The sequence below is a fragment of the Mauremys reevesii genome, linkage group 6, assembly GCF_016161935.1.
Source record: "Mauremys reevesii isolate NIE-2019 linkage group 6, ASM1616193v1, whole genome shotgun sequence".
Classification (NCBI taxonomy): domain Eukaryota; kingdom Metazoa; phylum Chordata; order Testudines; family Geoemydidae; genus Mauremys; species Mauremys reevesii.
Genome location: NC_052628.1, coordinates 35,475,971 through 35,502,568, shown reverse-complemented (window position 1 = coordinate 35,502,568; position 26,598 = coordinate 35,475,971). Strand labels below are relative to the sequence as shown.

Below are 26,598 nucleotides of genomic sequence, written 5' to 3'. Positions count from 1 at the left end.
GTTCTAGCTACCTAAATAAAACACCTTTCCCTTTCTCTGTGACCATGGCCTCCCATGCCAGCTATGCTCCTTAGGAACAATTACATTGTTGACCAGTAGACAGAGCTTTCACAGGAACTGGATCTAGACAATGGAAGTGGAACTCACTGCTGCAAGAAATAAGAATGGCCACAAATCTTACTGTGAATAGCCATAAATGTAAAGCTAATTTCTTTGACCTAGTTTTACAATAAGAACAACCCCTAATACACCCACACCCCATAATTCTATTCAAGCATTATATTCCTACCTGCTGGGAATAAAAATAGGACAGTTGTTGTTGTTGTTTTAATATTTGAGCAATTGTCAGATATTATGATGCCCATGTAAGAAGCTAGATAGGAATCATATCCCTTGGAGTGGGAGAGGGGGAGGCAGGTCACAAAACCAGGGGGACAAGGGCATGGAGGAGGAACTCCCTGGTGCTAATGTGTTCTTGTGGGCAAAGGGCTGAGCAGTTTCTTGAAAACCACCTTCCCTCCCTGTTCCTGCAGTGGTCCCTAATACAGCTGACCATAGGAGCAACTACCAGCTCATTGGCCCAAGCTTTGTGTTTCTGCTCTTACAGCACACTTTTCAGCTGAGAAAATACCTGCACTAAGTCCAGAGTGCCACCAGTGGACACCCCACATCCCAAGAAACATGTAGACTTCAATAACCTTAATAGTGATTTATCTCTCCTCCCCCTCAGTCATTCTTTCTTTGGTTATCAGCAATTCCACAGTATATTTCCAGAGACACCTGTTATTGATTTAACAGTGGAGTTGATCAGCTGTATATTTTCCCACTATTAACAGAAGATTTCAGCTACTGAAAAATGTGTTAGAGGCATCTGCTCTTATAGCTGCATTTGGTTTTTTTCAAAACTCTCAGCATAACTGTGGCATAAATCTTTTTTTTACTCCCTCCCCCTCTTTCTTACAGTTTTGATGTAGACAATGGCACATCATCGGGACGGAGTCCCTTGGATCCCATGACGAGCCCTGGGTCAGGGCTAATTCTCCAGGCTAACTTCGTCCATAGTCAACGTAGAGAGTCCTTCCTCTACCGGTCAGACAGTGACTATGACCTCTCTCCAAAGTCCATGTCCAGGAATTCTTCCATTGCCAGCGACATGTAAGTGTTTAAAAAAGAAAAAAAGTTGACCTTCTACATTTTAGCTATCATTTCATCCTATGTTAATCACAAGCCCAGGCAAAATGGTCTGTTACATTTTTGGTACCATAAGTCAGCTCCTTCAGAAATCAAAGACAACAATCACAAATGCTGCTGAATCAACCTTACACATACATACTGTTTTTATGCACTTAATTAGTTTTGTCAATCCGATTTCAAAATAACCAATAAATATGTTAAAACAGCCCATGGAATTCACTCAGTTTCTGAATATGTTACCTTAGTGATTTTTTTAAGGAATGTATTTGACTTATATTAATCAGTGAGGCTGCTTTACATATATAATATATTTTGGCAAGGTGTGCAACAATTATCCTATATAGCCTGTTGTAAACCCCATGGTTACCTGTGGTTGTGGACAAAAGAAGTAAGGAACTGGAGAATGTATTTACTTTTCCAGCATTTCCACAAGAACAATTTCTCACAAGGTTAACCACATAGCAGCTAAATTGTGATAAGCTGCCCTTTTCTGAAAATGTTTATACTTTGTTCTTAAAAGTAGATTGCTTTGGTAGTACAGCATGGTGGTGAGAGGGATGAACAGTTTGTAAGGAGGTATCCTCATCCTTTTAAAAATGACAAATCTGTTACGTTGCAATCCAATCTATTCCCAAGGCTCAAAATAAATAAATACATTTTAAAATTGCCCTTTTGAAGTATTTTTGAGGCTCTAACAGGAATGATTTAGCAGATTCCAGGGATGGGATGACTCCATCAGAGGCAGAAAAAGACTTCAACTTCCTTTCACTTTGGTGACAAAATTTTAACAAGGGTTTCTTGAGAGGCTCCTCCAGCTTCTCACTGCTTTTTACTATTCTTCTGTTTTATGTACTTTCTGCCAGACGGGCTAATCCTGCAAACACATACCAAAACTGATGTTACTCATATGAGTAGTCCCAAGTCAAATGTAAATCTGTTTTATTTATAAGGCACTAAAAAACCATGTAATTCTCTAACCTCTACTAATTTTTAAACTGCTAAAAATGAATAATAGCCAAATTATTTTAAAATTTTAAAATCTGCTCCAACTTTCATTGCTGAGTATGTGTTTAGGGTTGAATTGTAAACCCCTAAAGTAGACAGACATGCTTGCAAAGGTCCCCTACTGAACAAGGAAATCAGAAGTATAGAAACATCAGATCTTGATGTAAGTGCTAAGATTTATTTTATAAAAAGGGAATAAAAATTAATTGAACATCATCCTTTTTTAAAAAGTCACTCTTTGGGATGTGTGAATTCTCACTCATTATTGTGAAATGTATTTTCCTCTAGTATTCCAATCCTTAGGAATTTGGGACTGCTATTTTCAGCCTATGTATCTTTTTTGTAGATGTTAATTTGTCTACTCAAGATAGCTCTTTTCCCATTCGAGTGCCATTGTAGGTGACATTCATCCCTGTGCCAAGAAGCAGCACAATGCCTATGCACCATGTAAGCCCTGTTGATTTAACACTTCCTAAGCCTAGTGCCACCCTTTTGCCCCCTTTCACCCTGTATGAACAAAATGGGTGAGACCAAAGATCAGGGAGACAAAAATGGTCTTGTCTTGCCTGAAAAGAATGTAAAAACACAATGTAATCACAGACAGACAGTCTGATCCAGAGTCCTTACTTTCATGAGGCCAAACTTTTTGTGTCACCTCTTGTGACAATCCTACTTGAAAAGACTCTCCCAGTCTACGGTACAACACTGATCCCCAACCTGCTAGTAGATGAGTTGTTTCAGTTAACAATTTCAATTACTGCTCCTCCCATAAACCCATAATCCAGTTTGGCATTTCCTTGAATTCCTAGTGAGATTTCAACACTGAGCAATAATTTGGATGAATGATTTAACTATTGAAACACTGAGGACATTCTTCTCTTTTGATATTTATAATCAGTGTTCCTTTGAAACAACATTAAACATGTAAGAACAGTTGGCTAATCAGAACTCACAAGTGGGTAAACATTCCAGTGCTCCCCATCAGACCAGAGATTCTGCCATTGTGCAATGGAGCAGCTGTTATACGTCCCTGCTCACTATGCAGGATGGAGGGGAGCATGAAATACAAAGAGCAGACCTCCTTACCTCTGGAGAGTCAAATACCACTCTTTGACCAAGCATTTTCCTTTGACTACCATTACTGGAATGTCCTGACATTGTAAGTTCCTTCATCTGCTGTTCATTCAGATACTGAGATGACAAAGACTGGAAGCAGTCTGCACTCCCCCCAGAAACAGAGATCTTCACACCTTCAGGTTAGAGGCAACACATGTCTCGCACATGTCCTTCTAGTGATCTCAGTATCCAAATAAGAGATTGAGCCAGATATCTATCTGATTGGTCAGCATTTCTGAAAAGCTCCTATTCAAAGCAGAAAGCAAAGGTCATATCACAATAAAGTATACAACCAACATAATTTCCACAGAACCCTAAAGTACACCTTGTTACAGGCAAAATGCTTAAAAATTAATTTTAATTGTGCAAAAAAATAAAGTGTACATAAATGTAAGAAAGGGGTGAGCAGAACTGAAAAGTTATACCTAGTCATTTTATACTAATGCTATGTGGAAAATTTAATGAGATACGTTGTTGGGATACAATAAGATGTGTATGGCTCATCTGAGCACACATTATCATATATCTGAGTTGCATATTTATCATTAAACCTTAATAAACATTTTTCTGTTAAGTTTAATTAAATCACAACAATGAATTTAAGAAGGAAACAAAAAAAGAAACAAAAACAAGGAAAAGAGAAAGAAAGACAGATGGTAAAGAAAAACCCCAAATATTTAAAGATCATTTACATTTATTAGTTATCCATTCATGATATCTTTGTTATCATCCCTCAGTATTACCTGTTCACCTCAGGACAACAAATATAGGAGCACTTCACAGACAAAAATAAACACAAGAAAAATCATGAGGAAAAAATGGATTGAGTTCCCGCTTAATTTTAACTGATGAATATTCTTCAGGGCAGCATGCATACATAAAGTTTACATTAACACAGGTATAAAATGCTGACCATACTGCAAAAAAAGGGTCCAGATGTGAGCAATGTGTAGCCCAGCAGTTAACATTAACACAACAATGATCTTTGACAAACAAGATCACAAATCTTATTTTCAGTTCCGTGGTGGTTCTGAATGTAAAGGCTGCGCAGCATTTTGGTTATTTAGTCAAAGGTGGGGGGAGGTCTAAGAAGACCTGGCACAGGATTCCAGAAGTGCTTTAAAACAAGTAAATATGAGTCAAGAAATAATAGTAATAGCAGGAGTATAATGATATATCCAAGCCTATTTTTAATCCTCTTTGTTCTGCAAAATGATGCCAATTATTATGTTTATTACCAAGCTTTTCTTGCAAGTAGTCATAAACCCAATTGGTCTCTTGATTTTAAATCAGGATCACTGGCAAGTCTCTTCTTACTCAATAATTGTGAGATGTTGCTGAATTAATGTGAGCTTCCATACTGTGCTCTGACTCTTACCATTTTCTGAGCCCCCAAACACATTACAGATGAAGACTTTCATGGCAAAGCTTACTTGCTTGGATGCTTTTTGTACACTGAATATCTAATCAAAGAACATAGCAAATTCCACATGGAATTCCAAATTGCAATTTGCTTTTTGGTCACATTTAGTGTGTTGACTTTTGATCTGTGAAGTTTAGATACCTCTGAGATCATTTTCATCCTATGGACCCTCCTAACAGTTGAGAATAAACTTGGGCATTTTCCTCAGTTTCCCTAGATGTTAATGGTTAGGATCAAGGCAGGGGTACATTCAGAAGGATTCTGGCAAAATCAGTTGTTTTATGAGTCTTCAAGATGAACAGCTCTAGCTCAAGGGATATGGAGGCCCTCACAAGCCTGTAAGCTCCTTTCAGCAAAGGGCATTTTTTTTCTTTCTTCCTTAAAAGAAAAAGGTAAAGGGGAAAAAGATGGATTAGAGGAGGAAAAAATGCAAACTTCTAACACTAGCATCATAAAAGTCAAGAAATCAAGCATGCAAAGTCTGGAAATTCCAAAAGTTAAGGTAACGGTTGTTGCCATATTATTTACTTTGCCATTTTGCAATTTGTTTATATTCTTGAGTTTTGGTTAAATAGAAACATTAATGTTTCTTTCTGTGTTGTTAATGCATAATCACAAAATATATAGGATATGCAATTTAACGGGATTAATATTATAGGAGAAAATCCGAGAAACTCTGACTCTTGAGTGCTTGATTTCTCAACCTCAATAGTGCGTTAACTCTAGCTTTACGTAATTCACAAAATGTACATATGGACTTGGAGGGCAATAATATATTGGTTTTAAAAAATTTAGAGATGTCTGATTTCCATTACACATCAACATAAATTGGGGTTTTTAAGATAGCACTTTGGATTTCAGGGGTTGCAGGCGACAGAAAAAACAGTAAAGAAATATTAACGTGAAGCACAAATGTGTAGGGTTATGAGTAAATATAGCCAGTAGATGGCAGTAATGATTGCCTATTGATAGCCTATGATAGCTTATTATTTAATTAATTATTTTGGATTATCGCAGTGGTTAGGAGCCCCAGTCATGGATCAGGACCCCATTGTGCTAGACCCTGTAAAAACACGGAACAAAAGATGTTCCGTCCTCCAAAGAGCTTACAAGACATACAGATAAGAGACAACATATAAGACAGCAGACAACAGATGGATACAGACAGATAGATGGGGGAGTATAAGGAAACAATGAGATTTTATTGGTCAGCATGATGGGCAGTGATTTCAGCACACCAGCAGCCTAAATATTGTCAAGTTTTTTATAGGCATCACAGCAACTGAGATTTTAAGGAGAGATTTGAAGGAGAATGAGGAGGTAACTTTGTGGATGTTTACAGGGAAAACCTCTGAAGTATGAGAGGCAGCCTGGGAGAAAGAACAAAGGTGCATGTTTGAAAATTTAGCAAGTGGGTGAAGGAGGCTGGCATTACTGGCCAGTCAGAAGTGGGAGTCAGAATTTTGATATTGAATGAGAGAGGAAAGGCAGAGCAGCAAAGTATCACAATGTGGAGGAACGACAGGAAGAATAGGAATAGACCTATAGGGCTGCATCAGGAGCTCTTGAAAGTCAAAAGGAAAGCCATACCAAAAGTGGAAACTAAGGCACATTGCTAAGAAAGAGTGTAGAAGAACAGCACATGTAGGACAAAATCAGACAGGTTAAGGGACAAAATGAGTTACAACAAGCAAGGGCATAAAAAGCAATAGGAAGTGGTTCTATAAATATTTCTAAAGTAAGACAATAATGAAATAATGTGTGGTTTCATTACTTAATGGGGAAGGAGAGCAAATAATGGGTGACACAGAGAAGGCTAAAGTTTAATGCCTTTTTTAATTCACTCTTCACTAAAAAAGTTGGTTGTGACCAGGTGCTTTACACAATTAATATTAATAAGGAAGAAGGATCTCAGGCCAGAACAGAAAAACAACAGGTTAAAGAATAAGTTAGATATATTCAAGTCATAAGGGCTGGATGAAATATCACCCTAGCGTATGTAAGGAACTAGGCAAAGCAATCTCTGAATCATGAGAACTCATGGAGGATTGCTAAAGTACCAGATTACTGGAGTAGGGAAACATAGCACCTATCTTAAAAAAGGAGTAAAAGAAGAGCTGGGGAATTATAGACCAGTAAGCCTAACTTGGATACTGAACAAAGATACTGGAACAAATTATTAATCAACAAATTTGTTTAAACCTGGACACCAGCAGGACAAGGTCCTCTGGTACCCCATAGAATCATTATAGAGGCACCAGCAGTCTCTTAGAAATATGTTGAGTGATTTCTCCAAAGAGAGAAAACCCCAGCTGTGGTCATTTCCCTCCAGCTTCTTTTCCACTAACTGTCTAATGATGAACAGACCTTCTATCATCCCCCTTTCTTTTCTAAAACCAAACTACTCTTTTCCTAAAATGGGCTCTAGTACTTGATATTCTCTAGCAGTTTTATGCATTGGGGCAGTAGCTTAATTCCTTGGTACTTCAACCAAATCGGTATGTCACCTCCTCATTTGTAAATTAATACCAGTATGGATTTTCTCCATTCTCTTGGGATTTTCTTCTTTTTTCAAACTGTGCAGGACATGTGTAAGACAGTGTGCACCAACTTATTTAAAATCTTGGATTATTTCTGCTGTGACTTCATCCGGACCTGCTTCTTTTCTGGGTGCCATCTTCAGCAGGGCAGCTTTGACATCTGCCTCTCACAGGTCATCAACACGTGTAATTATTGGTTCACATGATAGTATTGTAGCATATAAAGGGTTCTCCTTATTAAGTAGACACTTATAGTATTCTCAACATTGGTTACATACCGTGTGTCCTGTCACAAGCAGTCTGCCTCCTGCATCATTTATGAATAATGTGCTCACACCATCTTTCTTTTGTTTCTTGTCTACACAATTGCATGTATTTCCCTCTGAGCAAGTTGAGGGCCGTTATTCAACTCATTATGCGGTTTCTCTAAAGCTAGGCTTTTCATCTTTCTGATTGCTTGCTATGCTGCTCACTTGGAGGCTATATAGATGGCAATTGCTTTTTCCAAATGGTTATTTTCCGTCACCTTTTCTGGATTCTCTCTTATTTCTTATTGCTTTCTGCACCTCCTCATGATCTGAATAACTGTTAGCTAAATAGTAAATGTAATATATTAGATATCTTCCTAAAACATCAAACTGTCTAACTGGCATCTTCTCGTCGAAGAATCCACTTGCAAGTATCCTCACTCATTTTTAGCATGGCAGTCCAGTGATTGACCTGTTTGCATTTGGAAGCAGCAATAAAACACCCATAGCCTCCTCTCATGTGAGGACTTAGGATGTGAGGTGACAGATATTTTCTTGGAGAACTGGCCAAGGTGTGTTCTATATGCCTTTCCACTGCTCCCCAGAATCATTCAAAAGCTAGGAAAGAGAAAGCAGCAGTGATACTATTTATGCCTTCTGACTTAAGATGCTCTGGTTCACATTACTCATTAACCTAGCGGTGGACCTCCCAACGTCTCTAATTCATAGAGGAAATCTGCTAGTGCAAAGACCAGTTCTCCATCCAGGACCAATTCTCCATCCAGATTCAAAAATGGATAGTCAGATGGTGTGATTAATACTTTCATGGATCCTAGAAAGAAGTCAACAAACAGAACTTATTCTATTAGCTGGTGCAAGGTCCATGTTTTAACTACCATATTAAAGGGAGTGGAGCATAGGACTAAGTGCAGTCAGGCCTTCATGCAGCTGTAGAAGAGTGTCTATGCTGCAGAGTCTCATGTTCTCCATGTGTTTGGGAAAAGAGAATTTTCCACAAATCCTGACATTAAGTGCTTTTTTAGAGAGACTATCCTTATTCTACTCTGACAAGGTCCTCATTCTGGTCCTTGCAAGGATCATACAGTTAATTCCTGTTGAAACTGCGACTATACTTTTTTCTATTAAAGCGATGTTCTCATTAGCTGTTTATCTCCACGACTTGAGTTTTTGAAGTTGGGTGCTTTGTCTGGTGACACCCAGTGTTGTATCTTTAACTTAGACAGAAAATCCTCACAACCTTGGAAATAAAAGGGTCTTTCTGTCATCTGACAGAGATGGAAAATGATATCCAAATATTTGGGTTTATTTTTTCAGGATTAATTATCCCCATGTTCCACAGTAGGAGAAAACACTGTGTTTCCCCCCACTCATCCCCCAAAGTATAGTTTACACAATCTGTAATTTAGGAAAGTAGATTGGATATGGAAGTTGACTGAAGTGGAGAGAACTTCAGGTGGTGGGGCTTTCGCTTACTGCCTATGACTGACAGGTCTGGGTTTGCCCTGAAGTTACAAACAGGCTGAAATACCCATTGTAGTGGAACTATGCATCTTATTACTCAAGGAAAGGACATTTTCAGGTAAACACAGATAAATGTTCTTAATCCTGCACTATTTGTTCAGATAGAACTTGCATTGAGTGCAAGTTTAAGCCCATGAAGGGAGAGCTCCTTGAAGCTTAGTGACAATTAAAAGTTGGCTAACCAGTTGAGCCACTATATAAGCTTCATCTGGGCCTTTACTATTAAAAAAATTAACTATATATTGTTTTCAAGAACAGAAAGCCAAATTACCCCATGATACAGCCTATACTCATATTTCTGAGCTAGAAAGAACTTGAAATCTACCTCTTATAATAATACACTGCAAGTAAACATGATGTCAGTTCTTAGGGTATGCAAGAAAAGCATTTTCCTTAAAGATAATCTGCAAAAAAATTTCAATTTTAAGGTCTTTGTAAAATTCAAGGAGAGGAAAAAATACAGAGTTATTAAAAAATTGAATTAGCACTATATTTTAACAAAATTAGAAACAACTATTGGCTTCCTTAGATTCTGAGGAATTTCGACTGCAGATTTCCTGATTCTTCTCTCAGAATGAGTGACATAAATATGTACAAGGGATGAAAAGAACCATTCCATTCTGAACCTCAAGTTTCATTCCCACTACTATATATGTTTTCTTTTGATCAATTTGATTAATTTCAACTCAGATGTGAGTGTTTTTCTGGAGAATTTCAGTAAAACGGGCATATTTTATTTATTAAAGCAAGAGAAAAGTATTTATATCCTTTTAAGAAAAAGATGCAACACAGTTTTTTTGTTTTTAAGATTTTATATTTAAATTGGATACGCCTTTAAGCTTCAAACTTTCTCTAGACTTTGACACCATATTTTAAAGAAATCCTGATAACCCATTTTTAAAAAGTTATAAACAAAGGATAACAGAAAAGTTAATTAAAATGAAGACCAGTGCCTGAGTACTATGCCATTTCCAATTGCTTGCAATATTTTACAGAAATTCACAGGGTGTCAAAGGCAAAGTACTCACTACGATCCCCTTTTCAAACAGGTTTGTGAAATAAGGCTGAGTTAATTCCCTTTGTTGACTATGCAATCAGTTAGTTTTTGAGCAAGAAAAGGGTGTGTTTCTTTATGACCATGGGATTTTTTTTCATGCATTTGAATCCAGGATCCCCTAAGTCTTGCTCACTTGTCTTTACAATACCATATAATACTGGATATTTTTCTTTATGACATACAAGTAGAATTCATTTTATATTATTAAAAATGCAGAACCATCACTGGTAGTATTGCTTAACACTAAAACGTATTTGTTTTCCAAATAGAATTCTTTAGTGCAAAACACACTACTTCTTCCTTTAATAGTTTTAAAGAGTCTGTTCTTCTTTTGTTGTGGAAATATTAAATGTTTAAAACAAGTTACTTACTAATACTATACTTAGCAAAGGAAACTGAGTTCCTAAACCTTCTCTTCAGACAAAATTAATGCTGTTGCAGGAAGCATGTTACAATAAAAAGATTCTAAATTGAGAGTTCAATTAATCATAACAGTCATCTCCTGGCTTGCTGCATAGCTCCTGCTAATGCAATAATGGGAGGTGTGTGTGAGTGCACAGCCTCAGGGTGGAGCAGGGTGGAGAGATAGCCCTCTTAAAACTGAAAACTTAATGCACATTGGGAAACATCTTTGTCCAGCTTCCAGCTCAGTGGTCACCTGATATGCACAGGGACTGAGTTAACTTTACTATCAATCCAGACGAAACATTAGTTCATATTTCATCCCTTAGGGCACAAAAAGCTTCTTGCGTGCTTGCATCGACAATAGTTTTGTATTAACCCTGGAATTCATTCTCTAAAAGATGAAAAGTCTGAAATGGTATGTCCTTTGGTTTGTTTCCTTTGAACCTACCTATTTTATATTCATGTACTTTTTCTTGACTACCAAAGTTAAGGAAATGGTTAAAAAGGGGGGAAGGGAAAAAGCCTATATGAATTAAATTCTGTACACCTCTGATATAGTCACCCAAAGCACTGTGAGCTCAGTAAAATTAGAATTTTGAAGCCAGCACATAAATCTGAGACTCAGTCGGGTCATTCCCCAAGTGCAGATGGCATGATAGTGCCAGGCACACGGAGAAGCCCACCCTTTTTTCTGCTCTCTATCCTTTGAGCTCAGACTCTGCTGGAATGGCATCATTATGTGATAATTCAGTTTACATTGTGATATCATAACACAGTTTGGACTCAGATTCCAGTTTTGACCATCATTGTAGCTAGAACCTGATCCTGAGTAGTCGGTATTTCGCTAGACCATGCCGATCATACATGTATAGTTCTTTCCAAAGGCTTCATCAAGTCCTATAAGGTTTTAACAGAGCAGACATCACAAAGTCTAGGCATGGGGTACTCAAGCAATGTTACTTCACGTGCAGTACTCATGGGTTTTGTTCTTGCTACTGTTATTATCTGGTGTATATGCACAACAAAACCGTAGGGCTTACAGACTGTCTTCTCTAACCCTGCATCCACAGGCTTCATACCATGTCCGAACCAGTCTCATAAAGAGAGGTGGGTGGATGTCATGTTTAATCCAAATATAGAAGTACACAGTGAGGATGGGGTTGTAAGAGATTTTTTTTGGTTCATCCTGAAGACTATAATAATATTCAGTAGTGGCCTTTCATATATTGTGCAATTTTTTGTGTGTAAACAGTATAAGCTCAGAGTCCAAGCACATCTACAGGGCAAATGACATTTTTCCCTATATTTTGTTGTTTGATAAATTTTAATACAAGAAACATATGCTGAAAGATACCTTACAGTGATATGCAGCATTTAAAAATTGGCCAATTTTATCAGCCTGTCACCCCATTTATCCAGCAGTCTAAGTTCCCAGCCCCAGAGCACAGTCAAAGGATGCCAGTTCCCCAAGGTTAATAACATTGAGCACAGCCTTTTCAAAGCCTACTGCCTGGCTCCACCCTTTTATGAAAGTATTTTCCAGCCATAGAGCACCATGAAGAGAATGCCAGCTGGCTGCTTGGCCTTCTCATCCAGTACAAACCCTGGGGAGATAACTGGGTGTTTCAGCTGTATACCAGTGTAATACTCTGCTTTAAAGGGATATAGAATTTCAAGATGCTCTTAATGTATTATCTCACCATATATTGTATACATTTGTGAAAATTAACTGGGATTTTAACTGGATACATTAGAAGCCACATTTCCAAACCCACCTGTTTGCACTCACATATTTGAAAATGTGGGCCAATATTGTTACTTACTATATTCTTTCTTATGTGTGTGTTCAAATCACTGAAGGAAGTAATATGTGATTTTCCCTCAAAGTTCCATCCCCCAGACTGTTCACTGTCTGCATGAAAGCTCATGGCCTGATCATATCTAAATGAGTAGATGAGAGCTGCACGAGTATGCCTATGGGATATGGGAATCAAACCCCTAACTCATAGTCTAGATGTACCCTTAGCTAGGGCTCTCAGCAGGTCTTCTCCACCACTTGAAACTGTACAAAATACAAGAGCCTGTCTACTCACAGGATTGAGCTGTTATCATTGCATATTATGCCATCTTGTGTTCTTTATGTTATCTGTCTGTAGGATGGTGAATCAATTTTATTCTGGCCCCTTCGGTGGTAACAGCCTTTAATGAAGTGAGACCTCATTCATGACACCTCCTCAGGAGTTCCATCCTGGCAGGCTCACACTCATATTTCAGGAGGATGACATTTTAACTGCTGTGGTGGTCCCAAGGGTATATGTGAGACTCTCACCTTATGAATGTCTATCTTGACCTATATCACACCATTGTAAAAATAATCTGAAAACACTATTTTTTTCCAGTTGTATTCTGTCAGTCCTGTATGCATCCAATTTTCTTATGCTCATTTTGTTAAACAATTCTACATTACTTGGTTTTATAGAATAGTTTGTCTGGGTTTCTTTTTTCTGTTTCACTATGTCTGTAATTATTCTATATTATAGTAGGGTGGCAGTGCCACTATAGTTCAGGTTGAGTCACAACTTCTGTTTAAAGGTTGACTATTCTAGGACCTCCATAAAAACAGGCTTAGTTGGATTCCTTTGAAATTTGGTGTGCCTCAGTCGGATGCAGGGTAGGGTTTAGTGCCCTAATTTTGAGATAATTTGACCAAGAGGCTGCAAAGATATAAGCTGCCCCAAAATAGCCATTTTACAAAAAGTTTCTAGGCACCTTGTTTGCCCAGAGCTAGAGATCAAACTATTGATGTAGGTCAAAATAGTTTGTCTGTTGAGTTTTACCTAAGGCAATGCACAGCACCCACTAAATCTTCGGGAGACCCTAATTGAAAACAATATTTAAGAAAATGTACATTCTGTACATTCTTTCTGCACCAATAAAGAAAAATGGCTAGAGGGTTCCAATTCCCACCATTTTATATGCTTTAAAGCTCAACTCTAAGTGCTCTAACATCTGAATGGTTATTCAGATGGCTTTGAAATTTGGTGTGCCTAACATGGGTACGCCTAACACAATGACTGCTCCTGGAGTGATGTAAATAATTCCATTGACTATTGCCAGCTCCAGAGGAACAGAGGGAAGGTGGTGTGCCGTGGAGAACATTTTTTTCCCCATTTTGTCCTTGAGTAGTGTTAGATGGAAACCTGTGGGTGAGAGTGAATAGGTTGTAAAAGGGGGTGAAGAGCTTGTACATTTCAGTGACTGTGGGGTTGGCAGAGTAGAGTTATGTGTGTTAATGACGTGTACCAGGGCATTGCTAAAATAAGGCAGAGTTAAGATTTTATGGACAACTGTAACTGAATTTCCTGGTTTTCAGGAGTTTAAGTTTTGCTCAGGTTAACATTCTGCACAGGGACGACATACCATCAAGCAACCTTAACTTTTTACCTTAATGTAGTTTTTTGCCACTAAATTTTAGTAAATGTTGACCACCCTGAATACCTCAGCATGGAGACACTTTTCAAATTCAATTATAATTATTATTAAATGTATCCAAGTGCTCCGTCAGTGGCTTTTGCAAAATTTGCCACCACACCTTTTTGCATGCAAAAATCTAAATTATGAGAAATAAATGGAAGTGTATGAAAATTGTTCAATTCTGGTTTTGCAAATTTTTTCCCATGTTTTGTGAAGTTCACAGTCACCTGCTAGTAATTATTCTGTGAATAGTCTTTTTTCAAATTAAGCTAATATTTTCAAATTTCTGGTGCTAGTAGAAAATTATTCTTTACATACCTACTTTCATATCTGACTTCCATAGAAAGAGATTAACAGATAGATACCGATATCCCAGTGAGTAAACATGGATTCTTCTGAATTGTGTCATGCTAATAGTGACCCGAACCATTTCTCCCAGCCTTAAAGGTTAACAACCTTGTCTACGTTTAGAAGCTTGTGTTGTACTCTACATGGCTTACGTTTCTTCTTTCTGCTTTCTGGAAATAGATGAGGGACACCAGGCTAACCAGAATTCTGACAGTTTCCGCTACCAGCCTCCATACCACCTGAAAGGGAAACAGCAGGATAACTGTAGGTTGTTGTGTTTTAATACACAGCAGTACCCTGTAGGTCAATAGGAAATCATATATGCTTTGCAGTTTTGCATGAAAAGGATCTTTGTTTGTTTTGTTTGACTTCCTAATTTTTGTTAAGATGAGATCCAAAGATACAGGGCTTGAGTCATCCCCCACATATGGAATGGAGGGCAACTTGTACTCACGTAAAGATTCACCCCTGTGGTATGACCAACATGTGATATCATTGCCCACTCCCAAGAGAGAGATGCTGTAATTAATCACTTCATCTCCCTGGTGCTTTAGAGACACCCTTTCTCTGGCCATTCCTGCCCATTTTGTGGACAAGCCTAGCCAGATCCAGGTCCCTGGCAGAATGGGGGATTGAGGGGTTGCCCACAACACAGGCTGATTTTTCTGTCAGTGGGTCTGGCCCACAGTGTGCTAGTAGATTACTTTGCTTTGTGCAAGCTTTGGTACTTGAGCTCTCAGTAATACACTTTTATCAAAATAATTGCAATACTTAACTGAAGGAGCTTTTGAAATGTGAAAATTAAATACCTGATTAGTTTTAGTTGATTAAACGAATATGTAATAATGTCGACTCTAAAGAGCAAAGTGCTGCCGCATTCCTCCACAGCTGAGTGAAATACAATGCATCAAGAACTCAAATAGTAGAAGGAAGTAAAAACAAAAAACCCCACCACCGGAGAAGGCTAAATCATCCTCTCTCATGGAAAAAGTATTCAAATTCTCAAATACGCTGGCATTTGTTCCTTTGGGAGGAGAGGGATGGGGCATGGAATGAGCAGGAAGCACAGCTTTTGAATCCCACAAAGTCTGAAGATCTGTATGAAAAAGAAGCTCCAGCAGCATTGCACAGTAGATAGTGCATGAGGGGCTGCATTTCTATGCTGCTGCTGCTGCTCCAGCCCCTGCTGCCACCTGGCAGCATGACTTGCTGTGATTGGCTGAGTCCTCTGCAACTGAGTCATAACAATAGTGCAGGGGATGCTGCAGTAGCTAATGCTTCCTGAGGCAGGGTTAACCTTCATGAGAGATCCAGGTGCCTTTCCAGCAGACCAGACAATGCCATGAAAGGGCCGTCTTTAGTTTAACCCCCTATTGACTCCAAACCATGTTACAGTCCAATCCCTTGAGTACATCTATGCCGGAGGTCTCATTGGATTCTAGGAAGTACTTGGAATGCTCTGGGAGTGGGATTCCCTCACCTGTGCTCCTATTTTTTTTAATAATTTTTAGTAAAAAGGAGACTTTATGATACATGAAAGGATGCAGTACTTCCTTTTCTGACAGGGCTACTAGCATAGGAGATGGGGAGAAGCAGTAGACGTGATATATCTTGATTTTAACAAGGCTTTTGACACAGTCCCACAAGACATTCTGATAAGCAATCTAGGGAAATGCAATCTAGATGAAATTACTATAAGGTGGGTGTACAACTGGTTGAAAGACAATACTTAAAGAGTAGCTGATCAATGGTTTGCTGTCAAAATGGGAGGGTGTGTCTAGTGAAGTCTCACGGGGATCAGTCCTGGGTCTGGTATTGTTCAATATTTTCATTAATGACTTGGATAACAGAGTGGAGAGTACACTTGTAAAATTTGCCAATGGAGTTGAGGTTGTTTGCACTTTGGAGGACAGGATTAGAATGCCAAAGAACCTTGACAAATTGGATAATTGATCTGAAATCAACAAAGTACTACACGCAGGGAGGAAAAAATCAAATGCACGACCACAAAATGGGGAATAACTGGTTAGATGGTAATACTGCAGAAAAGGATCTGGGAGTTGTAGTGGATCACAAATTAAATATGAGCTGAATATGTGATGCAATTACAAAAAAGTTAACCTCATTCTGGGATGTAATAACAGGAGCATCATATTTAAGACCTGGGAGGTAACTGTCCCACTCTGCTAGGCACTGGTGGGGCCTCAGCAGGAGTACTGTGTCCAATTCTCGGTGACACACTTTAGGAAAGATGTGGACAAATTCAGAGAACAACAACAAAAATGATAAAAGGTTGAAAGAACCTGACTTATGAAGAAAGGTTAAAAAAACTGGGCATGTTTATTCTTGAGAAAAAAAGAGTGAGAGGACACCTGATAACAGTTTTCAAATATGTTAGAAGAATAGTGATCAGTTGTCCTCTATGTCCGCTGAAGGTGGGACAACAAATAAGCTACATCTGCAGCAAGGGAGACTAAGTTTAGATATTTGGAAAAACTTTATAAAAGTAGTTAAACACTGGAACAAGCTTCCAAGGGAAGTTGTGGAATCCCCATCACTAGAAATTTTTAAGAACAGGTTGGACAAATACCTGTCAGGGATGGTCTAGGTTTACTTGTTCCTACCTCGGTACCTGGACTTGATGGTCTCTTGAGATCCCTTGCAGCCCCACACTTCAAAGATTATGTATTTTGAGCTGCCCTGAAATTTTTCATGTGTTGCTGATTTTTATATTGACAGCTCATAACTACATTATGGAAGACAGGTGGTAGTTTGGGAAGCCCGGAATTTTGGTAGTTGAGTAGTAGAAATTTGAAGTATTTTCCACTTGTAAGGTATGGGAGGCACTCAGAATATTTGTTACCCATGAGTAAGGCTACATTTATGTCATGGAGGTCATGGAAATCACGGAATCCATTACTTCCAGAGACCTCCCTGACAATTTCTGCTGCAGCCCCAGGGGTTGGAGGTGACAGCCAGTGGGGCCCTCGCAGGGTTCCGGCAACAGCAGCGACAAGTGACAGGAACCACCGGGCAAAGTTCCATCAACAGCCTTGCACAAGGGGAGGGGGACGCCTCGGGCAAACAGCTGGGGTGTCCCGTATTCTCTTTGGGAAATATGGTCACTTCCAGCCGCCGTGGTTGGAGGGGGAACCCCACAGCTCCCAGCCACCATGGTGGTGGGGGAAACCATGGAGCCACAGCAGCAAAAGTCACAGACAGGTCATGGCTTCTGTGAATTTTTGTTTATTGCCTGAGACCTGTCCATGGCTTTTACTAAAATTAAACATGACAAAATCTTAGCCTTACCCATGAGAGGACTGGAGCTTTTGGCAGTAGGAAGAGGATGCATCTCCTAATTCCCCTTCCAATTTTGGGTAGAGGCAGCAGTGACTTGAAATGTTGGGGACATTACTGACCACTCACCACTACCTTAGATAACTTTTATAACTAACTCTTTTGTTTCCATGACTCAGCTTCACCAAGGGTGGGGATCAGGATAGATTAATAAGAACTCCTTAGACATTGATTTTATGATAGGGCCTCTGCACCCAGTGACCGGGTCCCACTGAGGATCAGACCCTTCAAAAAACATGCTGCTTGGGCTTATTTTTATGGACATGCGCAGCTGTTTATATGCTTTTGACCCAAGTGGCAGATAGATTGGATTAACATCAGACAGACAGGAGAGTGACTTGCTTGAAAATTCAGGGATTCCAGCTGATGCACAGACAGTTAAAAGGCCAAACAAGCAAGAAGGTTTTATTGAAGAGGAGGTGAGCAAGCTATTATGCAGTGTGATAGACCCAGGCCAGTTGGGTACAGCAGAATAGCTGAAGGCAGATATACTGGCCACTGGATTAACAGTTTTCTGTTCCCTGACTGACCAGAGCAGGGGCTACTCCAGGCTAATGGGAACACCAGATTCTAATTAACCTGTAACGAGTCAGGTGAGGCCATTCAGTTAATGTGACCACCTGACTCTAATTAAGGCCCTGCTGATACTATAAAAAGGGCTCACTCCAGTCAGGCAGAGGAGAGCCAGAGGAGAGGAAGTGCAGCTGAAGGGCTGGTTACTGAAGACACCCTCAAACCATCATTAAAGGAGCCCTAAGGTAAGGGTGAAGAAGGGAGAAGCAGGAGAGCTGTGGGGAAGTGGCCCAGGGAAATGTAGCAACTCTGGCAGTGAAAGGTTGGCTGCCAACTGCTACCATTAGGGTCCCTGGGCTGGAACCCAGAGTAGAGGGCGGGCCCGGGTTCCCCCCAACCCACCACAACAGGAACAGCTCCTGGAAGGGGAAGTCAGGTACCTGTCAGGACAGGAGGCTGAACAGAGACTGTGGGAGTTCTCTCACCAACCTCCTTGCAGCCTATGATGAAAAGGGCTCAGTAGACTGTAACCCTGGCCCTAGAGAGAGAAGGGCTACGTGGAGAGTCACAGTGAGCCACTGAGGCTAGCATAAACCACCTAGAAGCGCAGGACCCACGGGAGCAAGGTCAGAGCTCTACCACAGCAGCAAATAACACGACTTCCCCTAGTCTGGAGGTGTGAGAAGCATCATCTGTATGTAGGATAGATATAGACGAGAGTGTAGCCCTGCAAGAGAGATCCCAAATAGTAGCGTGGGGGAGCGAAGGAAAAGGGGGATTCACAAGCAGAGACCTTGCCACAGTGCATCCTTATGAAATGTTGTTTCGCTCTGTCACTAAAGAACGTTACATAGCTCATAGACAATGAATGGAAATGAGAAAGACTGGGCATGTTTAGTCTTGAGAAAAGAAGACTGAGCAGGGACATGACAACAGTCTTTAACTATGTTAAGGGTTGTTATTAAGAGGATGGTGATTGTCACAGAGTAACTGGCCTTCTGAGTGGGTCAGGCATTCAGCCTACCTGTGTCAGGCTCTGCTAAAGAGAATGAGCCAACCCAGATCTACCTGTGAGTACTTAATTGCCTAGTGGCAGTTAATTAGCTAAGGAACACCTCGGTCTAATAAAGGGTTATGAGGGCTCAGTTAGGAGGTTCCAGAAGACAGGGAGCGCCTGAGGAGAGGGACTCCTCAGGAGAGCTGGTTAGCACAGGCTCTTCAAGACAGTCTGCTCACCTCTTCGCCTCGTAATAGTTTGTAACAGACCCTCAGAGCCTCCCCTGCTGCCGCAATGCCCCCAAGAAACTTGTGCAGTTAGGTCAGAAACTGTCAGGGCAGACCCTGGCCTAGGGCTGTAGAGGCTGCTGGGCCCAGTGACAGACCCCGTGGGATGGGAACAGTCTGACACCTGGAAGGACTGAGCCAAGCCAGGATGAAAGGCCCTGCAAGCAGCCAAGACTTGCTCCCCAGTGGGGGCCGCCTTTCCCAGTTGTCCTATCCAGACAGATTGACACCTGCTCCCTGAGCCTCAAAGCGGGGCAAGCCTCAGCTCAGCACCCTTGGAACTGCTCAGCTCAACCATAACAGGATCTGGGCACCAACAAGGGCAGCTCCCAGCCCATAGGGCCCCGGTTAACAGGCACTGTGGTGCCCCCACTCTCTACAAAACTACCTGAACTGGGGAAGCTGATCCCTCTTGCATAGGGGGTGGCAAGCTCCTTTTCACAGGACAGAGTGGGGGGTCCGTGCACCCTGGTCCCTGCACCCTCACCCTGGCCCCACGCCCAGCTCAGCCCAACACCTTGGCCCCTGCACCACCCAGTTCCCTGCCTGGCCCCGGCCCTCACCACCTGCCCAGTTACCAGCACCTGTGCACCCCCGTCCACACCCCTGCCTGGCTCTTCACACCCACAGACTGCACCTGCCATGCAGCACAGCAGCCACACCTGCTCCCCCACAGTCTGCCACCTGCACCATTCTGAATGAGCTGCTTGCTGGGAGCCGGGGACACTGGAGTTGAAGGACCAGCCGCAGTGCAAGTCCAGGGTGGAAGCTGGGGCCAAGGCAGGCGCCAATGACTGCCTGAGTAGCCTGGCTTGTGGAGGCCAGGTGTGGAGTGGAAGGTGTGAGCTAAGTGCTGACATGGAGCCGGGCAGGTAGTGACACTTATGGCCAAAGCCACAGCCATGCTTGAAGTACTGCCAAGGAGCAGCCTTGAGCCGCAGCTACAATCTTGCCCATCCACAGGGTGAGGAGCAGCTGGGGAAGGGGTGGGAGTGCTTCCCTGGCAGCCCAGCTGGCAACCATTTCCTGCTTTTCAGAACCTCAGATGGTTCCATCCATGAGTTGGTGCCATCCTGCTCTTCAGAACCTCATCTGGTTTCATCCATCCTGCCAGCCTCATCCATCACAGAAATCTCCATCCAAGTCTGCCTATAGCTAGGGCAGCCTCTGTTGGTTAGGGAGCTCAGCAGGAAAGGGAACCTAAGAAGAGTGCTCCAAGACACAGAATGTTCTGAAAAGGAAGGAAGAGCTATGAGTGCCAAGCCCTTAGGGAGACCTGTCTGATTATCAGACAACAACAGGAACTATATGCTGTTTCATAGAAGAGTTGCTATGGTTTGACCTCTGTGGGGACCTTGAACCCAGAAAAGGAACCCTCTTCCAGGTGATGGCAAGATGCATGGCTCCAGGGGCTCATCCCAGGTCAAGAGGGCCTTACTGGTAAAGAGCCTAAGACAGAGGAAGTGGATGGACTTAGGTAGGGCAGACAGATTAGAGTGAACTCATCCCCACTTGCCCCTAGCTAGGATGCTGGGGTAAAGTCTTGTTTGCATACCACATTTGGCCTTTTGTTAAATAAATTAGACCCCTTAAGAGGTTTGCCAGCTCCTTCCCTGACCATGTCAGCCATGCCTTCACCTACTTCTGCAAGACCCTCCCCGCCCTTAAAATACACACTGCTTCCCCCTTAAAACCTACTCTTCCATTCACATAAATATTAACACAGGTGATGACAATAAAAGCAACTAGTAAAGTGTATGCTAGACATCACTGGTCACTCACTTAATTTTTTTTTCATCCTATTCCCCATCCTTTGTTGCAGTGTCTCAGAACTTCAAAGGTATTTGAGCTCCTAATTTCTATTTGATCTGGGCCTATCTGCTTATATTCAGAGCTTTTTGGGACCACGATGTTGCAACACCTATAAATCACCTGCTATCTTGTGGGCACTATCTAAATAATAACAATCACTTTCTAACAAATCAAATGCCAGTTAAATTTCTATTTTAATCATAAAAGTTCCTTAGAAGTGACCTTTTTATTAATATGAAAAGTCCCCTTTTAAACACACTCCCTCTTTCTCTCATATATACTTACATTTTCCCAGTGGAAGGAAAGCTCCCTTATTGAAAATAGGTTTAAAATTTTAAGCACATTAAAGTACAAACGGTCAGTAACAATTTTGGATGAATGATTTCAGGTGCTAAAGCTGCAATCTATAACCTGTGTGACATATCTATTGCACAATAAATCAGGCATATTAAAAACAAATTCTTATTAAATTATTTCTTTGTGAATCATTTTCTGGCTTTTAATGACTGTTCTCTTTGCCTTATTTTAAAAATAATAATTAGAAACTCCTAGCTCCAGCTAGTTGGATAAAACTAGCATTATTATTTTTTCTGAAAAGAACATGGATGCCAGGTAACTAGGATTAGAGCCCTTATTCCATAAATGTAATGTTGGACAAATTGTTCATAGACCACGCAGCAGTTTATATATAGTTATTGGAGCATATTTGGGGAAAAATATTTCAAATGATGACTTATCGGACTATGTATATATCTGTCATGAGTTAATTACAGTATATTCATTATCAGTCACAGTTTTTTTGAAAATGTAATTAAAGAATGGATAAACTGTATGTATACATCAGCCCTCCAAGTTTCTTCACCCTGTGGTTACTCAGTACCTCTGGTAACTAAATGCAAAATATCGCACACAGGCCATGACTATATGTGGTAGTTTATGTGTAATTTTGACATTTTATTCATCAGGGAAGTGGGATTTACTTTAGACCATAACCCAGTTTCCTCTAACAAGAAGTTTTCGTTACTGAAGAGATGATAACCCCCTTTCCCTCCCTCCTCCACTAAGACACATCATTATGACACCTTGTGCCTACATCACCTAGCATGGTGTGGGTGCGGTTGCTACAGCAACAGCACACATTAAGTAACACTCCCGTATAACTTCAGATATGTGAGTCAGTTTAAAAGTTTAACTAGGTTTTTATTAGTCTGTGATGTAGTCCCCAGTCATTTGCAGTTACTAGCTTGTCCAATGCTCACAAATTATAATCCGTTAGTAACACTTAATGCAAATCACTTTCAATATTTAGGTGGGCTGTGTCCCTCCACCAAAACTAATTGTGGGTGCTACCAGACACATAGGCATGCCTGGTTAACTCTTATATGAAAGAGATTCCATTTAGTTTCAAAGAAGGGGGTGGAAATGGAAGTTTGGGAATGTGATCTTTGCTGATTCATCCTGTCTGTCTGTCTGTGTTCATCTGTCCAACAAGCAGCGTAAAAATCAACTGGTTCTCCAGCGGTCCCATAAAGACACCGCACGATTGGACAACTGCTAAATGTTTTCCTTTCAGAGACATTTTTAAAGCAGCTGGGATGAATGGATGCTGAGGAATAAGACTGAGGTTAACTAAAGTAATTTATAAGCCTTAATTTATGTCCTGATTTTTTTTAAAGTAGCTTCAATGAGAATAGTCATCAATAACATCTAATTTATAATTTTGTTTATTTTCCAGACATGGAGATGACTTGATTGTGACACCATTTGCTCAGGTAGGCACAACTCACCATATATACATATGAAGTAATAAGATGAGTAATCTAATTTTCAGGTGATGTTACAGTTTACATTTGAAGGGCCCCAGGGTCACACCCATTGTTTCCTGTCTCTTATCTTGAAATCAGATTTCTTGCTTGATTCGGGGAAGGAAAAGAAAAAACATTGTCAACAAACTGATTCTGCCACAGATGTTACCTATAGCTCTTTTTTATTGGTTTACCCCTGATTGTGTAGTAAAAAGCAGTTACATAAACTACAAAATAACCTAGTTTAATTTCTCCTCAACTATTGTATCAAGCCATAGTGCTATTGTTCCATCAACAGGACAAAACTATGATCTCCTGCTGTTAAAATGTCAGTGTACTCTGTCATCCACAGTTTACTAGCCACTTTCAGCTCTTTATGTGCAGGTATTTTTATATATAATAATTCTCCACAGAATATGTTCACTTACACAATCACATATATTAATTATTTAGTTTTGATTCTTGTAACCAGGTTTTATGATGTTTTACAAAATATCAATTCAAATATAATTATAACAAATATAAATCATGGATACATTTTAACAGTATAGGTGTCTTATGATATATCAATAGTTAAGTATTTCAGAGGTGAATTTCTGAACTCTTGGGACCACATTTTCCTCTCAAGTGGATGTGTGCATCTCTCACTGAAGTGACTGAGAGGTGCCTCTGTGTATCTAAAGGTAGAACTAAGCCCATGGAGCTGTATGTGTTTGGAGATGAAAGAGGAGCGGAAGGGTGAGGCATAGTAGAATAAAGTAAGAACAATGTCTCCTTCAGATTGAGCATCCAGATTTTTTTATCATGGTGTTTGTGCATGCAGCACAGGAGCCAGCAAACAGAGCTGTAAACAGAGGAGTTTGAGTGGGAGTTTGCAAGGGGAGTTTGGGGGGAAGACTAGGAGAACAAGGCAGAGGAACAGACAGGCTAGTGAAGGGATGTTCTGGCAGTGTTGTAGTGCTTGCTGGGGGTTTGTTTTGCTGTGGGTGGTGGTGTTTTGGTTTGGTTTGTGTTTCCTGGACTAATAGGACTTAGGTGGGAAGGCTATGGCAGATACAGAGGCAGCAATGGTAGTGACCCAAGCAGTGGAAGACACAATGAAAATGACTGGATGTGGAAACTGCAGTATGTACATGATCCTGGAGGGGGTACCTGAAAAGAGTTTTGTCTGCATGAAGTGTCGCATGATAGAGCTGATGGAAGAAAAGATAAGAGGATTGGAGATGCAGGTGGAAACTCTGGTAGCATTTAGAAGGGGGTTCGAGCAGATGATGGAGCAAAGACACAAGGAGGTTGAAGGGAAAAGCTCATACTTGCAAATGGAAGCAGGACCAAAGAACTCTGAAGGGAGACTGCTGGGTGAGGAAAGTGAACAGTGGAAGCATGTGACTAAGAGAACCAGGCAGAGGAAAAGACGGGCTAGTGAAGGAGCAATAGAGCTCAGGAACATTTTTGCAGAGTTGGAAAATGAAAAAGGGACACAGCAGGTGGTCACTGACAGTGGAAGGGCAAGGAAGAAGAGAAGAGCAGCTAGTTCTATAGGAAGAGGGGAAGAGTCAATGGAGATAACACAAAATATGAGCCCCAGGAGGATACGGGATGGGTTGCGGAGGATTGCAAGGGAGAATATGAATCGAGAGGACTTGCAGCCAGAGGGAACAGGGGATAGACCAGAGAATCACACCATCACCAGGAAAAGGCAGGTCTATGTGATTGGGAACTCCTTACTGAGAAGAATAGACAGGCCTGTAACCAGAGCTGATCCAGAGAACAGAAGGGTGTGCTGTCTGCCCGGTGCTTAGATACGGGATGTAGACTTAAGGCTAAAGAGGATCCTAACGGGAGCGGGAAAGAATCCCCTGATTGTCCTTCATGTGGGAACAAATGATACGGCTAGATTCTCACTGGAACATATCAAGGGAGACTATGCCAGGCTGGGGAAGATGCTTAAGGAAATCGAGTCTCAGGTAATCTTCAGCGGGATTCTGCCTTTTCCTAGAGAAGGGCAACAAAGGTGTGATAATATCATGATGATCAACAGATGGCTCAGGCAGTGATGTTCATCCATCGTTGTCGATGAAGACCTCAACAACTCATTCGTTCGATGACCGGATTCTGCGTCCGAAGATGACTGATCAGTCCGATTCGGGCGTGGAACATCCTGTCACACGTCGGACAGACATGTGATGGCACTGTCGATGATGTGCGGGCAGCTCTGGACTTGCGCAGCTCATGCTTTCTTTCAGCCTCAGCAGTACACCTCGTCTCAGAGGTATTACTGCCTGTGTGAATGAGGCTGCGCCATGCTGGACGGTTCAGTGCGAGGGTTTCCCATGTGGCGGTGTTGATCTCGAGGGACTTCAGAGAGGTATTCAGCGTGTCCTTGAACCGCTTCTTTTGTCCTCCATGGGAGCGCTTTCCTGGGTGAGTTCTCCATAGAAGAGCTGTTTAGGAATGCGCTCGTCTGACATTCTCATGGCATGTCCGGCCCATCTGGTCTGGGCTCTCATCAGCAGTGTGTGAACTGACGGCAGACTGGCTCTGATAAGGTCTTCAGTATCGGGCACTTTGTCCTGCCATCTGATTTTTAGAAGCTTTCGCAGACAGGAAATGTGGAAGTGATTGAGCCTTTGTGCATGACTCTGATAGACAGTCCATGTCTCGCAGGCATACAGCAGAGTTGGAAGCACCACTGCTCGGTAGACCTTCAGCTTCGTTGGTAGGCTGATCCCTCGACGTTCCCAGACGTTGGAGCGCAATCGGACAAATGCAGAGCTGGCTTTAGCAATTCTGCAGTTTATTTCATCATCGACTGACACTGCTCGGGAAAGGGTACTGCCCAGGTACGTGAAGTGGTCCACTGCCTGGAGTCTCTGTCCATTTACAGTGATGGACGGTTCTGAGTACGGAGCATGGGGAGCTGGCTGGTGCATGACCTCAGTCTTCTTAATGTTAATGGTGAGACCGAAGTTGTTGCATGCAGATGAAAACTTGTCCATACTGGCTTGCATTTCTGGCTCTGTACTAGCATTCAGAGCACAATCATCGGCAAAGAGAAAGTCTCGAAGTACAGTTTCCTTCACCTTGGTGATGGCACGCAGTCGCCTCAGATTGAATAGTTTCCCGTCAGTTCTGTACTTCAGGCCTACTCCTTCAGTGCAGTGTTGAAAGGCATCAGTCAGAGTGGCAGAGAATATCATGCTGAACAAAGTGGGTGCTAAAACACACCCTTGCTTGACGCCGTTGGTGACTGGGAAGGCCTCAGATGTTTCACCGTCATCCAGGACACGAGCCATCATACTGTGATGAAATTGACGTACCATTCATATGAATCTGTCTGGACAGCCGAATTTTGACATGATCCTCCACAGGCCCTGGCGACTGACAGAGTCGAGCACTTTCGTGAGGTCCACAAAAGTTGTGTAGAGTTCACAATTCTGTTCTTGACATTTCTCCTGTAGCTGACGCACAGCGA

General features: G+C 41.3%; 1 protein-coding gene across 16 annotated transcripts in view; it reads left to right on the top strand.

Annotated features, from left to right (window-relative positions):
- PDE4D (phosphodiesterase 4D) overlaps positions 1-26,598 on the top strand; it is a 1,085,833-nt gene that overhangs the window by 880,130 nt on the left and 179,105 nt on the right. For 13 of the 16 annotated variants that reach the window (XM_039543145.1, XM_039543146.1, XM_039543150.1 and 10 more), the window contains 2 exons: positions 964-1,155; positions 23,054-23,090. In XM_039543145.1, the coding sequence (XP_039399079.1) occupies positions 964-1,155; positions 23,054-23,090 (229 nt within the window). Of the gene's footprint in view, positions 1-963; positions 1,156-22,456; positions 22,489-22,568; positions 22,953-23,053; positions 23,091-26,598 lie in introns of those variants that run through there. The other 3 variants (XM_039543156.1, XM_039543158.1, XM_039543157.1) reach the window with 3 other exon arrangements.